Here is a 20112-nt window from a genome sequence, read left to right as displayed (position 1 = left end):
TTTACGTCTGAGGTCTTTTTCGCCTTAAATCGGCACGGGTTTTAACAAAAATCCACTATGGTTACTAATGGCAAAAATTCATTCGCTCATTTCTGTAAACAGCGGAATAGGGATTCCTATCGTAAGAAAAAAAAATTGATGTATTTGCAATGGCGTCGATACGGGGGGGGGGGGGGGGGGGTCTGTCCCAGATGTCACCCGTCTGGGGGATGACACCCGAAGTGGAATTACAAGTTTTTATAAAATATGAATACTTTGTTGCAGAAAATTTCACACTATTCCTCCTCGTAACATCACTAACATCATCAAAGTTTGTCTAAAACTGCGTTTTAAGAGCTACAATTTCGAAAATTTTCGGGAGACTTCCTCCGAAACTCCTTCCTTAATGGGATTACATTGGAAATAACATTTGCGTTTTTAACATTTCAATTTCGAAAAATTGAACGTGGGTGTTCCCGAACCTCTTCTCCCTGTAACATTGTCAAGACTCGTCAAAAATACATTTTTTAAGACGACACATTTTTGAAAGCTTCCGATGGAGAAATCACCTCCCCCTCCATGATGGAGTGATTATGTTCCTCAGAATATCATTCTCTCATATTGACAATACTTTAGACTTAGTAGCAATTTCCTCTGAAACCAAAAAATTGAACCCCTTATTTTCCCCTATGTTTGAGATACGTTTGAAATAATTAAAGGGCCACCAATACCCCACCCCCTTTTTTTTTTACTTTTTTGAGCTCTCAACGACCCATCCTGCACATACGCGTCTAGGGCAAGTTTTATAAAAAGTGTACATAGTTCTTATTTGTCTTTTGTACATTAACTTAAAAGTTTCGTAATGTAGTTGTTTCTGAAAATTGTATTAATTTCATGTTTACATTGAACATTAAAACTTTTTTTTTCGCTTGTGGGGGGGGGGGGGTTACACCACAAATTACCGCCCCGGATGTCACCTATGTTGGTACGCCATTGTATTTTGCTGAAACTTAGTGTTAGCGCATATTTAGTTTCATTAAAGGATATGGACAACAAAGTGCAATAATGACAATGACCGCATTCACTTTTGCCCCGAAGTAATTATTAAGCTTTGTATGTAATCATTTTTTGAGTGACAATTTCCCTCAATAAAGGTATTTGATTGTGTTAGTTAATAACGTCTAAGAACTTTTTTGTATATTAATTGATGCAATTTAAGTATTCTCTTACCCAACTCTGTGTTCGAAGTTGTCCTAGATTTTTTCCTAAAAAAATTTTAAATGCCTTGAAATCTCCTTAGGTTAAGCAACTTATCATGAAATTTCGGAAAATGTTATTTTAAGTAAGATGAGTTTTTTTTTTTCAGTGTCATAAAACAAAACAAAAGAAAATGTTACTTAATGTACTGTGTTAGTGGAAACTACAAAAAACACCATTCCAGAGTTGTCTGCTGAAAGCGCATGTTTTGTTTGAAAATCTAATCTGCTCTATAAGCTGTAATTAACGGCCACGCAATAAAAATTTGCACCGGAACACATCAGTACTCAGTAGGTAGTACTTATTTCTTCATTTTTCCAGTTGGAATGCAATAGGGAAGATTCGTTCATCCTTTTTTTTTTTCGTTAATTTTTCCTCGCGTGTAAATTGAGCATCCAACTTTGAGTCGGTCTTTTGACCTAAATTTTTTAACTATACGTGAGTAATAGAATTCAAAGAAAACATGCGAATTTTTTTTTTTTTACTTTTTTTATATTTTGAAGAAATTCGCATTTTTTAAACAATGGGGGGGGGGGATGCTTATTTAAAAGAAAAAACGGCAAGCAAACCGAGAAAAATTTCCCCAGTTTTTTTTTTTTTTTTTGGATAACGGATGAAAAGTTCTGTAGTTTGATCTAGTTAATAATTGAAAATTCTGAAGCCTTTTTTTTAAAAAACAAATAAACATATCTGATTTCCCCAAAGGAAAATCTGATTTTTTGTTTCAATCAGATTTTTTAAAAAATATACAATTTTTTCACGCACTTGTAAAAAGGAATTATGAAAAACAAAACTTTTTTTTTGGAAAAAATCCGTCAAAATGTTTATGTTCGAAATCTAAGTTAATCCAAGATTTCCTGGTCGGTCCCCTAGAGAGTAGAAAGGTGCCTCGAAGTATCAATTTATATATTATATGATAGATAACATATAAATTGACATAGACTAGGGTCACTGCCACCTAGTGGTGTCGGTTGTGCCAAGGTGCCGCGAGAAAGTCTAAGAAAAGTTTGGGCAACCCTAATTTGTACAAAAAATAACTCGTATTTTGTGTGAATGAAACTGTGGATAACAATATTGTCACTGCGTTAATAAATTACTGTATCACTGCACTGTCTTTTTGACGGATACCTCATTCACTAACTGAGGGGCTTGAGGACGAGAAAGGAACTGGCTTTACTGTGTGTGTGTGTGTTTTTTTTTTTTTTTTTAATTGTTTTCTTTACTTCCTTTTGTATAGTAAAGGAAGTATTGTATTTGCGAAAAAAAAATTCTCTCAAATCGTCCTTAATTTCCATTTTGCTCACCCCCGAACAGATGTTGAGTTTTTCGACCCGACCACATGTGCATATATACCTAACATATGGACGCTCGAAATATCCATTTTGACGATTCTAGAGTTAATTACAACGAGTTTTTCATGGCATCCGTATGGATGTGCGTTCGCATAACTCAAAAACGATATGCCGTAGAAAGTTAAAATATGGCACATAGACTCCTAGTGGGGTCTAGTTGTGCACCTCCCCTTTTGATTGCATTCGGATGTTTCAACAGGGGTCTTTACACCTTTTTGGGGGAAAATCATTGTTACTTTCAATGCAAACTCAAGTGGTGCTATAATTTGGCGGACACTTGGCAATATATCGCCAGGCTCTTTGTCAGCAAGTTTTTTCGCCAACTTGGCGACAAATTTGGCGTTTTATTGGCGATAGTTAGAGAGTTAACCATTGCCAACACATTAAATTTGCTGATGTTGGAAAAAATAATCTGTGTAAACGCCTGTGTGTTTTTTTTTTTTTTTTTTTTGCTTCGGTTCGCAACAAACTAGGAGTGGAAATATTTCAAGTGTTTCTTTGCTTACTCAAAGGTACTATTATCATTAAATTGGAGTGAAAGGAAGTAATGTGATGCACACTTCAGCTCGTTTCCTTTAAATGTTTGGATATTTACATTTTGTGTTTCCCTTTTATCCTTGGAGAGTTGATGGAATCTCAACCAGTCCCATAAAAAACATTCTTTCATTCCAGCTACTGAAGTCCGATGCTCCGAGCAGTCGAAGGGCGGTCTAAAGTATGAATTGGTGCTATCTGAGCCTGCTTTAGAGTCTCCGAAGCTCACTGCTCATTCTCCTCCCAAAGCGAATCTTTCTATTGAAGATATCGAAAATAAGTTGAAAGCTGCCGAAGAACGAAGACAGGTAAATGAATTTATGTATATCCTTCGTGTAAGAAGAAGCAAGATGTGTAGAAAAACGCAGTCATTTACAACTGACACGTGAACCTTGTGTCTTTGAGGCATGTGCTCCATCTTCAGTTTTATATCTCTTTAACCATAATTTAGTTCATGTATCTTCTGCTATTTTTACAAATTCTAAAATTTACCTGCAAAATGGGTCCGCTTTGCAGTCCCTTCACAAAAGTCTAGATCGTAAATGCGGCCACTTCACAAAATTTCGTACCTTAAAATTAGACCTTCCACAAAATTTCTTTTGTAAAAACAGTTCTTTCTTCACTTTTAAGCGCAATCAATTTGCATAAAAGCAAAATATCAGTAAAAAAAAAACTTCTCCATCTGAAGTCCATTAGACCAAAGGGATTTCAAATAGGATTTTCGATAGCTAAACCATGCTGTATACGATATGACAAAATTGTTTTGACTAAAAAATATGAAGAATATGCCGAAAAACAAGTTTTTTTTCCCTCAAATAGAAAAGAAAAAAAAATCAAACTTTTTTTTTCTTCACAAAATAAGAACTTGGATCGACCCCTGGTCGAGTAAAGTTATTTAATAATTTAAGTTATTTTTCCATAAATGTTTCTAGACTTAAAATAATGATTTAGTTTATAACAGTGCAGGAACCATTGCTGTAGGGGGGGGTATCCGGGGAGGTAGGAGGGGGAGACCTGGGTGGATACCTTTGAAGATGATTGCTCCCCTCTCCCTCCCCCACCCCTGGTGAATAAATAATTTTTTAAAATGTCACGAAAAATTGTGTTTCTAGAATTTGCTATCTTCTAAACTGTTTTATTATTTGATTTGAATAATCATTAGTATTTTTGCTCAACATGCTTTGTATTGTGTGCTCTTGAGAAAATAGAAAGATATATCGTAACAAAAAGCGGATGCTAAAAGATTGCAATATGCTGATATTGCTCATGACATGTGGCGACGTCGACAAACATAAAATTAGCCAAAAATACAAATTATTCAACATGTAAGAGCTGAATATGAATCATTTTGAATACTTAAATTGTATGCGTCCTTACGAATACTTATTTTTAAATTTAGTCCTTCAAAGTAGTTACAAATCCTTATTTTTTTGCCCCATTTCAAGAGCTATTGAAAAATCGTAATTTGTTTTACCCTACCATTGTTAACATTAGGGCTCCACCCATAGGCGTATCCAGAGATGGGAGGGGGGGGAAGAAACGGAGCTATCCCCTCTCACCAAAATAATATTTTAAAGAAAAACTTTTAATAATATTTTTTGAATGTTGCTTCAGTTTCTAATTTATCTTGGAGTTCGATTCTTAACCCTCCTTAGTAACTTTGAGTGATTTTGATATTGTATATTTCTTCTTTGAAATCTGTTTTTTTATTACCGCAATAAAGATAGTGCTCGGTAATACTAATACAGTACCAAAAATACTTCTCTTTTTCACATGCCAACTACGGTATATCAGAGTAGAAAATACCCATTAAAAAGCATGTTAAAAAGAAAGAATTAAATTATATACTTGCATGTGGTATCTCCCAACTTTTAAAGAACAATAAAAATCCCGCACTTACATAAATTCCCGATTTTTCTTCAAAAATAGGGAACGTTTTGCTGCATTGCTTTTGCAAACAAACTCTTTACAAAGAAGGAAAATTAAATTTCATAATTTTGTTTACGATCTAGAATGAACAATAATGTATAAAAAAGGTAGTTTGCGCGATTTTTTAAAAATGTTTTGTTTTTGCGAATTTCTCTGATCTGTCGCTTTTTTCTATTCTAACATCAATAAAATACGTACCAGTTTTTCATTTTTTGCTGCCTTACATTCCTTTTAAAATTTTAAATTACCTTTTTGTTTAAAAATTGAGCTCCATTTTACCTGTGATCAACTATAAGAAAAATTCGCGAGTAGGAAATTCCGAACTTTTTAAACAGTCTGCCGTTTACTGTAATTAAAGCTTTTGATTAACAGGTAAATAATATGATTGTATCAAAATGTGGCAGTGTCTATTTTTTCGATGAAAGAGTTGTACTAAAATCGGGCGATAAAAAGAAAACTCGATCGTAAACGCCGCATCGGCAGAAAGGCCGCATTTCCGAAAATTTAACTTCTTAAAACGTAAACGAAATGGCGTTTCTACCAGAGGTTAGTATACTTTATTTTGTTAACATTTATTTAAACTAAGAACTGATTCATGTTTTATTAGCAACTTAAAAGCTTTTTTTTTTTTTCATAAAACATCGCCACTAAGAAAAAAGTGTCCTCTACCAAATTTACTTCTATTGGCCAGCAAAAAAATATTGCATTTTTTAATCTTCACCCATGATTAATTTCCATTGATCAAATGATGAAATAAGCATCATTTATAGAATATAGCTATTAAACTTAGTGTCTTGAAAGATAATGTGTTTCTATAACTGGTTAAATGTTGAATAAAGACCAATGATCTTTTTTGAAATTGAAATAGCAAGACCCCTTTTTCTGTTTAGAGTTTGCTAACTGCATGCAATTTTTTCGCCCACTTAAAGCTGCAAACAGGTCAGCTTATTCAATTCAGTATGAGATACTGAATTAGTATTTTTAATTGAGCATTTAAAGGATATAAAAAGTGCATCATTGAACTGATGTGTGGAAACTCAGTAAGTTTTTTACTTTTGGTGCTCTTTTTTTTCAGTCAGTGGAACTGCAAAAATTGAGCTTTGTGTGCGAGCAGTTGAACCATCTAAATGAAGTCAAAGGTAAACGAGAAGAGTTTGATTCTCAATTTAAGACGGCTGTTCGTGAAAACCTGGAACAAAAGTTAGAAGCTATGAAGGAAAACAGGGAGACCCACATCAAAACCATAAAGGAAAAAGCTAGAGATGTGGTATGTTATCTTTTCCATTGTGTGTAACTAGTTAACAAACAGTTGTGTAATAATCATTAGTCCTGATGTCTCATTACTTGGAATAGTTTCTGAAAACTGATATGTTGTTGCAAGTCATTATGTAACATGTGAACGTAAAATGGCACTGATTAGACGAGCTTACACAAGACATTAGGAAATGTGTTTAAAACAATATTATTTGCTAATTCTAGATTTAGACGATTTCAAAGATTACCATTCAGTGGCGGCGATTGGGGCTTATTAGCGGGGGGGGGGGGAGGCAGAAAAAAAAAACCGAAGAAAGAGAAACAGTACAAAACTTTGTTAGGGCTCGTTTTGAAAGTACTGAAGTAGCGAATTTGAAATTGGTTCAAGTTTAACTACTAAATCGCATTTTTCTTAAGATTTTGATGAATTTTGTGCTCAAGAACTTCCCCCGAAGAAACACATGAATTGAACTTAAATTATTTACCCTGAAGTATTTTGACATGTCACAAATACTTGGTCATTTCATTAAACAAGTATGGCTTGTTCAAGTAAAACAATTGAATTATTAATATCTAAGCAATAAATACATTAACTAAAAGTTTTTGCTTGTGCTAAATAATGTTTCCTTAACACTTAAACACAGTAAGACAAAGAATTATGTCCTAAAAACTTCGATCTTTTTGCTTTTTTTATATCCAGTTTTGGTTCCTAAATTGGAAAATAAAATAAATACTTAACCATAAAAAGTGGAGGGGGGAGGGATTGGTTCACAGGATCATTGTCAGATATTAAGATACCTTTTGATTTTTTGTCTAATCTCTTTATCTTTATCTTTTCTTTACTAATAATAAAGCTGAAAGTCTCTCTATCCGGATGTCTGGATGTCTGTGACGCGCATAGCGCCTAGACCGTTCGGCCGAGTTTCTTGAAATTTGGCACAAAGTTAGTTTGTAGCATGGGGGTGTGCACCTCAAAGCGATTTTTCAAAAATTCGATGTGGTTCTTTTCTTATTCAAATTTTAAGAAAAAAACTATCATAAATTACGAAATTATCATAATGTGGAACCGTAACATGGGCACAAGCCAATTGGTGAGATACGAAATTATCATAACGTGGAACTGTAACGTCGGTACAAGCCAATTGGCGAGAAAATTCACCATACATTATTTGTAAATATACAGGCAAACCAAAAGACCTTTAATTTTTCTATTACGGGCGAAGCCATGCGGGTGCCACTAGTACTAAATAAAAGTAAGGTTTCTAAGAAATTCTGGAAGGAAGTCTATGGTGGAGCTGCATCCAGGAGACCCCCATAGCACCTACAGCCTTGAAATTTTGTACAAAATTACTTCGAGCCCTGGGAGTGTTCACCTGGGGTTTTATTTTTTAAAATTTGAATTAGTTCTTTTGTATTTAATTTTTTAAGCTCAAAAATTGCGTTAATTGTCCATTATTGCCTATTACAGGGGTGAAAAATTACTTGCACATATTAATATTATGTATTGTTGGAAAGGGTAGAATTTTCCGCGTTCTACGCAATTTATTTCAACGCTCTAACTTAAATACGGCGGGACTTATTTGTGTTTTTAGCTTGAACTGTTTTAGGCTGAGCTAAAATTTAGGTACTACTTTCTTTATTAAATCTATCAGTAAAAAGCAGAGCATTGTCCCACAGTTTTCTTTTTGACACCTGGAAAGGGCGGCTTTTTTTTTACGCCAGATGTAACTCGACCTGTGGTCGAAAAACTAAGATTCTATCTCCAAAGGGGAAAAAAAGTTACAAGCCGTTACAAATAAAGTTCGAATAATCTCGCATACATTAAAATTATTGATTTTTTTATTTGGCGTTGCCATAGTTACGTCTTTTTGATTCTCATGTTACTTATTCACCAACTTTAAGGGTTTCGATTTTAACGAAAAATCTTAGGCTCAATTCAAGCCCCGAGCTAAAAGCAAAATATATTACGTGAGACCACGAATATGAAAGCGACTTTTCAAGCATAAAAAACTGCAGTTTTCCAATGCCCAGGAGCCCCTTCGCCCTTACGGCTCTGCAAGTTGGTACAAGTTATTTTGAAAACTGGGGCAGGGGTGCTTTTCATTGCAAAGGGAGCATAATGCATTTTCAATCTGTTGCTTTTTAATTGACGATTTAAATCTTTGCGAATCAAATGAGATTGCTAAGCAATTTTCAGGGGTTGGTGAGCATTAACGAGCAGGGTGTGTAGCCCCCTAGCGTAATAATTCCTTTTTTTTAATTATTATTATTTGGTTATATACTGTTTGATTGATCTGACCTTAAGCATGTGAATAAGTTTGGATGTTACACTAATTATGAAATTCCATCAGGAAATTGTTTGATTTATTTTTTTCATTTCTTTTAGTTGAATTTGTGCTGTTGGTTTTTTTTTTAAGGTTCTGAAAGTCGATGAAAAAAGGAAAATTATAGATTCTCCTGCCAAGGAAGAAAAATTAGAAGCCATTAATAAGAAGCTCATGGTTGCACAAGAACAAAGAGAGGCTTTCTTGAATTCGTTGCAAGAGCGATTGAAAGAGCACGTAAGTGTTCTGTTTGAAATTCTTAGTTGCCAGTTTTTACTAAAAATAATTTCTAATTGAGGCTTTTAGTATCAAAACCAGCTCAGTCCATGAACTTTCAGGGGTTTTTTCTTCATAAATTGATACTTTGACTATACTATAATGCCACAAAGTGTCAAATCTCTCTCAATGAAATAGAGAACTGTTGCGTTAGAAATTTTTCGAAGTTAGCGTCTTTTTTTCTAGACAGTTCTAGACATTTTTGGTTGCTTTAGAGATTCAAATGGGGCTTGAGTACTCTTCCTTGTTAGTTTTCTAGAATTGACGCTCCAAAACAGCAATTTTAGACAATTTTCGATGATATTAGGCAAAGCAGCTGTGCGGGGGGGGGCATGCACACCCTGTTAGCCCAATCCTGAAGGGGGCTTGAAGACCAGAGATTTTTAAAATGGGAAGTGAAATATATCTAGGGGTAAACAATATAGAGGGGACCATAAAAGCCCTTTGTGACAGTCCCCAAAATTTCTGTGCACGCCACTGATTAGACAGAAGATTCTGAGACCCAACTATCCTCTCTCAATATTTTTGGAAATGAAAGTCTTAAAAGAAAATTTTTAATGACATTATGAAAGGAGGAAGGCTTAAATACACTTCCCCTGAAAGACTTTGAAATTGAAGTTCCGGAAACAATTTTAAACTATTTTTGACGATGTTCATTATTGGGAATGGTATTTTCGATACTGGGAAAGAGGTTTCGAACCCCCCCCCCCCCCCCTCCTTAGGTAGACAACCTTTGCTATTGTTTGGTGAAACACAACCTTGAATGATGTTAGAGTGAGATTCTTTGGGGTTTTTCCGCCAGCAATTTTTCAAAATTGAAGTCCTAAAAATGAAATTTTAGACTACCTTTAATCCCTCTGAATGTTTGAAGGCAAAGCTAAAAAAGAAATTATTAACCAAACTTTAATGACATTAGGGGAAGAAATAAAGTTCAACATCTTTCCGCAGCATATTTTTTGAAGTTGAAATGCTAAAAACTCAATCATAGGCTATCTTTGTTGCTAGAAGAACTGATACGATTTGAAGACTCGTCCCTGAAATTTTTTTCTAATTTGAAGTCTTTAAAACGAGACTTCAGACTTTTTTCAGTTATGTTGGGGGTTGGACAATTTGACCTTGCTTTTGACTGGCTAATCTTCTTTCCTCTTTAGAACAGTGGTTTTCTTGTTCATGGTAGAACACATACCCCTTGGCGTTCCCGACACTCTGTAAGAGGTACATGGTTAACTAACAAAACATTCACAAAATCATATTGATGATGCTAGAATTGCGACAAAAGTTTTAGAATATTGTGTGATCCTACGTTGAAACAAAATTATTTCAACACTTTGTTAATTATCTGGTATTGAAAAAGAGCACTAAGAACTATCGGACAACCTTCCAGGGTTTACGACATTTTACTTCAGCAAAATTTAACCTTGCTGAAGTGAACAGTATATTAACAAGGTTAATGTTGAGGATAATTTCTTGCTGTATTTGACTAACTTGGACCCTAACAATTGACGAGCTTTGTAAAAAGAAATAGTCCACCCTTTCTCTATTATTTCCTTACTCTATCATTTAATTAACAAATTATTTCATTAGATTTTTAGAAATTTTGTGCCTGATTAATGAAAACTTACTTCAGCTATTGAAGTAAAATTTCTCATGATTAAACTTTTAACAGTTGAACTAATTTAACACTTTAAAAAAAAACTAGTTTTTTTTTTGATGAGGGTGTGCATAATGATTCATAAAAAGGGGTACAAGGGTTGAAATATGTTGAAGCCCTGCTTCAGATGACATATGATTGACTTACCCTCCTTAGTGTTGAGAGAACATTAAAGTTTTAATTCTTTCATTTTGAAGCACTTGAGTTGGCAGGGTGGCGACAGATCAAGGAAATCAGGGAAAAGTCAGGGAAATATCAGGAAATTTTGAAAAAATAACAAAAAATCAGGGAAAATTGATTTTATGAAGAAAAAAATGTTTTTTTTTTTTTTTTTTTTTTTGCTTTACAAAATTAAGTACTCTTATTCCCTACTCATTTTCCGCCAATTATCTGTTCAAAAAAAAAGTAAATTAATGAGGTGCGATTACACCCTGCCGCATATTTGTGCATCTTTTTTCCTCAACGTCAAAGTATTGAATCTTACTCATTAACCACAGGATGTACTTCCTAAGATTGTGTCTGTTAGGTTGTTTATTTTACCTAGCTTGAAATTTCCTTTTATGCTTTCAATGCTACATAAAATAAACAACCATACAGGCAAAGAGGAAACTTTCATTAATGCCTTAGCTCCTTTGCCTTTATTCCATTGTCTCGAAAAAATTAGCGTACTGTAATCACGATTTCAAGAAGAAATCTTTGGTTTTTGAATTAATACCATAAAAGCTTAAAAAATATTACTTCTTCGCGTTTTTAATTTAATTGCTAAAATTGAACTTTCAATAAAAAAAAACTTTGTTTTTTGCCATTATACTACTTGCTGTCACCGCAGATTGTAAAGGTTTTCTTTTCTTCAGTCTTAAGTGATTCTTTAATTTTATAACCAAGTTGTATTCTTCTTTTATATATTTTGAAATCAACTAATTGCTTTTTTTTTTCCTTTTTTTTTCTTGCATTTCAAAGTTTTTTGTTACAAAAGCAATCTAAGATTTTTTTTCGTTACATACTGAAATCATTTTGAAATCGAGTTAACTTGTGTACTTAAGTAAATATCTTTATTTTTTTTACTGTTAAAATGCTGTATTCATTCGTTAAAACCTATGTTCTTGATTAGAGAAGAGCTCCCTATGAATGGATGTCAAGTGTTTTCATCTGTTTTGCATAAATATGTCAATTAATTATATAAGAATAACTACATTACTTCTATTCTTTCACTATTACTTGTTGTTCTTGCAACAATTATTATACTGTTTGTAAACTTAGTTCAAAATTTCAATTACTTTTTAGTTCTATCATAAACACATATGTTTTTAAGAGTAATTTTAATAGTTTCTTAAAGTTCTTATGCTAAGTGGTTTCTGGAAGTAAAGTTTTTTTTTTTTTAAAGTTTTTTATAATCTTTCAATGTATAAAAAATTGATATACTGTTTTGTAGGTTCCCCCCCCCCCCAAAAAAAAAATTGTCTTGGGTTTTTTTTTACCATTTAATTAAAAGTAGCATCTTTTTAAAATATATCTTTTGTTCAACAACTTTACACAACTTGAAACTTCTAAAATACTGCATTTTATACAAACATACAATAGATTTCAAGTAGAGCAAAGAAAGAAAACCATCATCATTGGTAACGTAAATCAGGGAAATTTGGTGAACTTAATCCGGGAAAAGTCGGGGAACTTTTTTCACAGTCCCTGTTGCCAACCTCGTTGATAATTTACTAGCTGCTTAAAACTTCTGTGAAAGCTAATGCTCTGAATTAAAATTTTCTAAACTCACTGTTAAATATATGTTTATATTACAGGATAAACATATCATGGAAGTAAAGAAGCAAATGGAAGAACAGACAGAAAATCTAAGAGAGAAAAGCATTAAGAAACTAGAAGTTGCTCAAGTAAAACGGGAAACTCTTTTGAAAGAAATACAGGAAAAAATGAAAGAACATGTGAGTACCATATTCAATTTAAATGCATTGTACCCTGTTTTGTGACAAAAAGAGGTGTACATTAAAATTTTCGTTGACTGAATTGAAATTAACACTTAATTAACACCTGAACAAATTAACATTTAATAATTTTAAATTTACTAATATTTCACTTAAACTGCATTTGTTGCAGCGACATTAACCTATTACAGTACTTGCGAACTATGTTGCTTTTTATATTCAGTATGTTTTTTTTTCTTTGTAGTAAGAGTTTTCTGGTGTAGTTTTTTTTTTCTAATCCGTTAACATACCTGCCAACTCTACTTGTTTTTCCTGGTGGTTCTTTCATTTTGAACCTTTTTCTTGATTGTGCATGTAATGTTAGGAACTAGCATTTGATTGTACTTTGATGGATATTAAAAAAAACTATATTTTTCCCAAAATAACAATGAAAAATGATACTGCTGTGTGTCTCAATCATCCACTGGATTTTTTTTTTTCCAGTAGATGTTGGCAGGCATACGTTAATACAAATACAAAAGTGACGACCAGCAACAGGCTCTGGGCCCAGCTAGACTGGTCCTAGTCAATTTACAATCCACAGTGAAGATCAATGGCCCTCTTAAAACTGTCTACTCCTTTGCTCATTACCACCTCTTCCAGTAAGCTGTTCCAAGGTTCCACTACCCTGCTAAAATAATAATTTTTCCTAATATCCATGTTAGCCTGAGATTTAAATAGCTTAAAACAATGACCCCTTGTCCTGTTTTCAGTGCTAAACTTTAGCCCCGTAACATCTTTCGTTTTAATAAATTTAAACAGCTGAATCATGTCCCCTCGGTCTCTTCTTTGCTCAAGACTGTACATTTTTAGCCTTCTAAGCCTGGAATCATAATCTAAGTGGGAAAGTCCACTTATTAGCCTTGTAGCCCGCCTTTGAACCCTTTCCAATACATTAATGTCTTTCTTAAGATAAGGAGACCAAAGCTGAACAGCATACTCCAAATGGGGTCTTACCAAACTTTTATACTTCTTAACTAAACTTCTATACTTCTTAAGATTGCATATATGTTGTTTCGCTTTATTTGGCTTGCGGTTAGTTTTATTTGTTTTGTTATTGGTGGACAGCAAATTGATGATTTTTTTTATGCGGTGAATGAAATTTGGATTTGTGTGGTGTATTGCCATGGTTTGCTCTTTGTTTTATTCACTTTGATTGCTAGATAGCAAGTTGCATAATCCATTGTATATGTGGCAAAAAAACCTTAGCTCTGGTGATGTGATGTTAAAATGGTTTGATGTTACTTTTATTTGATTTGTGATTGGTAGGTACAAGTTACTGATTCATTGCTTTGTTTTTAACATTTTTGTTCAGATTTGTACCTTGATTCTTTTTTTTTCTTTTACTTTAATATTATTCATTTTATTTTATTTTGGATATCACTTGTTCATTCGCAACCTACTTATTTTGACATCTTTTTGTTGACTCTTTTTCTTTTTCAAAAATTTTAAGGTTTTGGTGAAGTTCACTAGACAGTAAAAAAAACGAGTTTTATGTACTCATTAATAATATTTATTTTAAATAAATATATAGAAATTTTCTGGACTGCATGCTTCATTTAATATTGCTGTTGGGTCAATCCAGGTATTGACCAATTTGCTTCTACCTCCCTTGATGATACATTGATTATGTGCCAATCACTAATCTTAATACTATTATATATATATGAAAGTCTGTGAGTGTTCGCTATTCTTTTACGCAATAGTTACAGAATGGATTTTAATGAAACTTTACAATAATATAGCTTATGCATCAGAATAACACAGGGTACTTTTCCTACCATGATGGGGGGAGCCCCCCCCCCCCCATAAAGGTCAATTTTCATATAAATTCCCAAATATGGGGGTGAAAAAATACTTGCGCATACTAACATTGTGTCCATGGAAAACTCTGATTTTTCTACTGAAGATGGCACCTGTTCAAAATTTCTAAGTAAAATACAAAAAGTTATAAGCTTTTTAGTTCCATGTTCGAAGGCTTTCATCAACCCAATTCAGTATTTAGTGCATCATCTCAACTCCATCCATAGCTAGAATTGTTGTATTGTTGAATATTTTTGCTTTTCGTTTGACTCTTTGTTCAAAGCTTTTCTGAAGTCAAATCTTTAAGTAACGTTTTCCCACAAGATTGGCAAATAAATGAATTTGGCTGATTATTTTCTATTTTAATGTAACTTTAATGAAATGTTTTTTTTTAATTTATTTATGCTGATTGGACACTTACTCATTATCCAATCGACCAGCAGGAATTTCGCCAAGTTTTTTTGTGCAAAGATTTCAATAGCTGAGGCATTTAGCAATTTTTTCAAGTGCCACTGTTTTTGAAGCTATACACTACATAATACTGTTTCTCGGTTTTCACCACGCAACCAAACCAGCACAATTAAAAGATTTTTTAAAATTTGTTAAAATGTAAACGAGACCACCAACTAAATTAGGCAAATCCATAAACAGCGCAAAAACTTCCACTACTTTGTCTTACTGCAGTTTCAAACAATATTCAAATTATACTACTTATTTTGGAAATATTTTGTATGTAAATGTTAAGCATCATTTATGGTCACCAAAAGTATCTCAGTATTTGGCAACATTATCTCTTTGACAAAAATTTATAGCAGACAGTTTGACCAAGTAAAGAGGGGGAGCATTATCCAAGGTATCTCAATGATTACCGCTTTGTTAACATTTAAAATCACACCAAGAACCCACAATAATTGAAATTTCCCAAAATAACTGAGTAGTGGGATTACAGGCGGCTACATTTTTTAAAACCAATTTTATTTCTATAGCCATATGGAAAAAGTTTTAAAATTTGTTCAAAAAAAAAAGGATTCATTAGTATATCTTTTTAAATCTGGTACTATTTTTTAATGTAATTTTCTAGGGAAGATTTTGTCTATTTCTTAGATTACCTTATGCATACTGAAACAAATTAATCAGGCACATGACAGAATCTGGAATTTAAAAATGTAATGTTATATAATAACAAAATATAGCTGCAGAGTTCTTACTTTTTTTTAGCCATTGTATAATAGAAGAGTGAGTGGAGTTAATAAAACAGTTCGTTTTTACAAAATTGAATCATTTTAGGAGATTCTAAACATGTTTTTAATGTCATTTTAGATTTTTCATTATAAATTTAAAAAATCTCATTAGACTGTTTTTAATATGATTGTTAAAATCATACAATCTACTTGCAAACCCTGATATTGACTCAATCTCTAGTTAGTATATAAAAGTATGCTATACTCAGGCCCAGATCTATATATCTGCAGACCCTGCAATGCGGAGGACCACTGACCCCTAGTTTCATAAAAATCCAGTAGGTAGTTAGGGCTGCTATTTGGCAGGGGGGCCAAAAATTTATTGCTCTGGGTCTTGCTATACAGTAGAGAACCAATTATCCGGGAAGTTCGGGACCATCGCTATCCCGGATATCTGAATTTCCCGGTTTTCTGGATCGCTAAAAAGTGCTATTAGCCGATTGTTTGTAAAACTTAAATTACTGTAATAAATAGTTATGCATATTAAAATTAGAAGAAAACAGTTCAGAAATGCTTATAAATATCGAAATATTAAAAACTAAGATCGAGAGAATATTTTGAACACCAAAAAACTCAAGTTATTCATAATACCCGAGACCCTCACATTCTGTTTGGAAAAGAAAAAAAATCCACTACTTTTTTTGTGAAGTTTTGCCCCGCATAAAGGACAACCATTTGAAGTTGGTATTTGCAAACATTTTCCCCGAGTTTTCCGTGAGTAATATGGTGTTTATTAAGAAATCGCTCATATTCTTTTTGGTATTTCAGAAAAAATGCATAGTTTTCAAAAATTACCAAAATGGTATATTTTTTAAAAAATGGCGGAAAAATCGGGAAAAAGTTGCCAGTTTTCTGGTTTCCCGGTATTTTGGTTCCCGGATAAAAGGTTCTGCACTGTACTATCAATTTCATACTCTAAAGTTTAGTGATTTTTCTTTCATTCCTTTTTATTTCCTTTTACAAAAAAAGGAAGTATTGTATTTGCGAAAAAAATTTCCCTCAAAAATCGACCTTAATTTCCTTTTTACTCACCCCCGAATGAATATTGAGTTTTTTTTTTGACTCGACCGCACGTGGATAAGTGCCTAAGAACGTATAGACACGCGAAATATCCATAATGATGATTCCCGAGTTAATTACAGCGAATTTTCTCGTGACGTCCGTATGTACGTATGTATGTGTGTATGTATCTCGCATGACTCAAAAACGGTATGTCTTAGAAAGTTGAAATTTGGTACGTAGTCTCCTAGTGCGATCTAGTTGTGCACCTTCTCTTTTGGTTGCATTCAGATGTTCCTAAGGGGGTCTTTTGCCCCTTTTTGGGGGGAAATCGTTTTTAATTTCGATGTAAACCCATGTGGTATATAGAATTTGTCGGACACTTGGCGTTATATCGCCAGTCTTTTGGTCGCCAAGTTTTGTCGCCAAATTGGGGACAAATTTGGCAATTTTTTTAAATTATTCTGATTTCAATTTAGCCACTGTTGGTGAAATTTCGAGAGTAAACTATTGAATTACATTAAAATTACCAGTAATGGGGAAATGACATTAAATTGGAGTAAAAGGAAGTCATGTGATGCACACATCAGCTAGTTTAGAAGATAAGAAAATGCTTGTTTACCTCTTTGTATAAAATTTGCACTGACCTCTTTTTCAGGAACGCCACATTGAAGAAGTACGCCAGAAAGCAATGTCTGTCAGCCTTGATGACAATTGTAAGGAAATTTTGTCTGGATGAGAAATCTAAGCTTCCTATTTGAATGTTGAGTTTGTTCTATTTCCATATTTTTAGCAGCAAATTTTTTTATGTATGCTTTATTTTTTTATTAAGTGTAACAATTTCAGGATGTAAATCTCATAACTATTGATATTTTGTATGCCTTTTTGCGCATATTGGATGACATTCCTTGAAGGAAGAGCATTGTCCATAGCATAGAATTAAATGCTACTCATTTTCCAATATAATCAAGGATATTGTTTCAAAGTTGGGACTGGTTTTCTGGAAAATATTTTTGTATAAATGAGTGAAATCGGTTCTTTTTATATTATATGCAAAGCTCTCAGTTTTAGTTCATATACTTTTCCAAGAGAATGTCTAGCAATTTAAATGATGTGTTAGTGAATGCTTTTCAAAAGCCATGTTTTTAAGAAATCTCTTCAGTGTTACATAATGATTTAAAGGAATTTCTTCACATTTTTGGTGGAGTTGGGGAAATTTACTTTACATTGATCTATAAAACGATTTTCATAAATGAAACCTACATTTGTTTGTGTGTGATGGTTGAAATCTAGGCTGTGTTTAAGCTTGCTCCTTCAAGAATACTAATGATATGGAATAACTTAGTATCTATAGTAGTTATACACAATGAGTTGTAATTAGGTCTTTAATATTAACTTCACATATGAATTGAAAATATACTTTGTCATTTATGTAATTCATGTTCTTCTATTTTCTCCTCGTTTAATTGCTGTTTTTTTCGCATAATGCTTTTTGGAACAGAATTGCCAATGGCGCATTATTTCACAGCGTGTTATATGACCAATGCACGAGGCATCCCTGTTTCTGCTCGGATGCGTTTATCTTTTAGTGCTTCAACAATAACCAAATTGTATCAGATATCCATGAGGTATGCTAGTATTTTGACGAATATCCGATACATCTCTTATTTCGAGTTGAAGTGCTTCTAGCACAGAAGTTCAAATGAGGTATGCAAACTTGATAAGGAACCCTTTAAAAGCATCTTAGTCGATTCATTAAATTTTTAACTCTCATTTTTAAAAAGTTTACTTTTATATCACCTGTGCCCCTAAAAATATGGAATAATGGGTCTAAATATCTTTAAATAGTGTTGTTTGATTTTATAGTTCCTTTATACACTGTAGATTTAAAATGGCAATCCAAAAAACTAATAAGTTGTAGTACTGAATTTTTTACTTTTTCCCTCCATTCCCTCTAGATGAATAAGATTTTTTTTTCTCTCAGTGTTAAAACCCAGATCTCGTTTTTTTCTTTTATTTTTAAAATTAGACAATAGAAAGATGGAATCCACTAGAAAAAAACCTACTTGCTTTTGTTTACATGGAGTGCTCTTAAAAAAAGAAGAGATTTTATCAAATGAGTATTACTTAACATTCCCTTTAATACTTTCACTGAACTAAATAGCGTATGAAATTTTGGTAGCTAACAAGCCAGACAGTTTTAATGTTTTTTAATCAAGCTTCCCTGCATTGTAATTATCTAAAAAGAGAGGATGTTCATAGTGTAAATCTTTTAAATAGAACTGTATTTTAAATAACTAATGTGTTTGGAAATTAAATTTCCAATTTTTCTGATTTTGTGGAATTGTCAATTTTTATACTGCTTAATGAGCTTTCCTTTATAATTAAGTTTGGTTTTAGAGTATACCTTTTTGTACTGAGGTGCTGTGCACTGTTCTGAATTCAAATAGAAAAATTCTTAATCATTCCAGAAATCACATGTCTAGAACTGATATGCAAGTCATGGTTTTCCTGATATTGCTGTCTTTCACTTCTTTCTTACTGATGTCAAAGCTTGAGCTATAGATTGTTTATTTCATTTAAATGAATTCATGAGTTGGTTTAGGTGTCTTAAATTGAAAACCTTTGAAGTTGAAATAAAATACAAACTATGCCGGTCGAAGAAGCAGGTTTTTTTTTCTTTGCTTGTGCTTGAATAGTTTTAGAATTTTCGTCAAAACTATTTTTAAGCCTTTAACATCTAAAGCAGTTAGCAAGTTATGTCCTTATGTGTAAAATTTCAAATCTACACACGTGCTTTCATCGAAACTCTAAGAATCTCAGTATAGGTGGTAGGTGCAGTTCTCTTTTGTTAGAATCCTTATCAAAATATAACTCTGTGAAGAGTATCCAGTTCAAATGGTCACCTTCTACCTAAGCCCTCTGAATAGCATACAAATATGTTCAAAATTTGATTTGAACAGCCGTTGTGCCAGTGTTATGGGCATGCCATGCAATTGTCAAGATGAACTTCAAATTAAGAGAGGGATATCCATGGAAATTTTATCATATAAACTTAAAATATCAAGAAAATAGTTCGTTTTTGCTAATGAACATGTAATTAATGCTTATTTTATATTAATCAGTAGCACCATCCCCCTGCAACTTTTTGTTTTATTCTCTCAAATTCTGCCAAAAACTTAAAATTTTGTTTTTCATGCATATTTTATTTCCTTTTTTCCCCCCTGATGGATTTTTTTGCCTGCCATTGATAGTTGACTTTTAAAAAAGTTAATGATACATTTTCATGTAATTACTGTGAAAAGATAAGATTTTCAAACGTTACATATATATGTAATGCATGCCAGGGTTATGAATGAAAATGTCTATGTATTGAAATTACCTGTAAAAATTAATTTAGCAATTGTGCACATTTTTATTCTGTAAATTCTCTTGCTAAATTTATGTACTGTAATGAAACTTCATGGATTTGCTATCTGAAATAAAATAATACTGTAAAGTTGCTTAACATGAGAAAGAATAAAAGGCATAGCTCTG

At 32.9% G+C, this 20112-nt stretch overlaps 1 protein-coding gene across 1 annotated transcript in view; it reads left to right on the top strand.

Annotated features, from left to right (window-relative positions):
• LOC129222044 (golgin subfamily A member 6-like protein 1) overlaps positions 1 to 20112 on the top strand; it is a 35613-nt gene extending 15501 nt beyond the window's left edge. The window contains exons 3-7 of the mRNA XM_054856463.1: positions 3261 to 3430; positions 6127 to 6318; positions 8723 to 8866; positions 12353 to 12493; positions 17234 to 20112. Coding sequence (XP_054712438.1) covers positions 3261 to 3430; positions 6127 to 6318; positions 8723 to 8866; positions 12353 to 12493; positions 17234 to 17314 — 728 coding nt within the window. The 3' untranslated portion in view covers positions 17315 to 20112. The remainder of the gene's footprint in view (positions 1 to 3260; positions 3431 to 6126; positions 6319 to 8722; positions 8867 to 12352; positions 12494 to 17233) is intronic.

The sequence above is a fragment of the Uloborus diversus genome, chromosome 5 (assembly GCF_026930045.1).
Source record: "Uloborus diversus isolate 005 chromosome 5, Udiv.v.3.1, whole genome shotgun sequence".
Lineage (NCBI taxonomy): Eukaryota > Metazoa > Arthropoda > Arachnida > Araneae > Uloboridae > Uloborus > Uloborus diversus.
The sequence above is the reverse complement of the archived record's forward strand: the minus strand, read 5'-3'. Positions and strand labels throughout refer to the sequence as shown.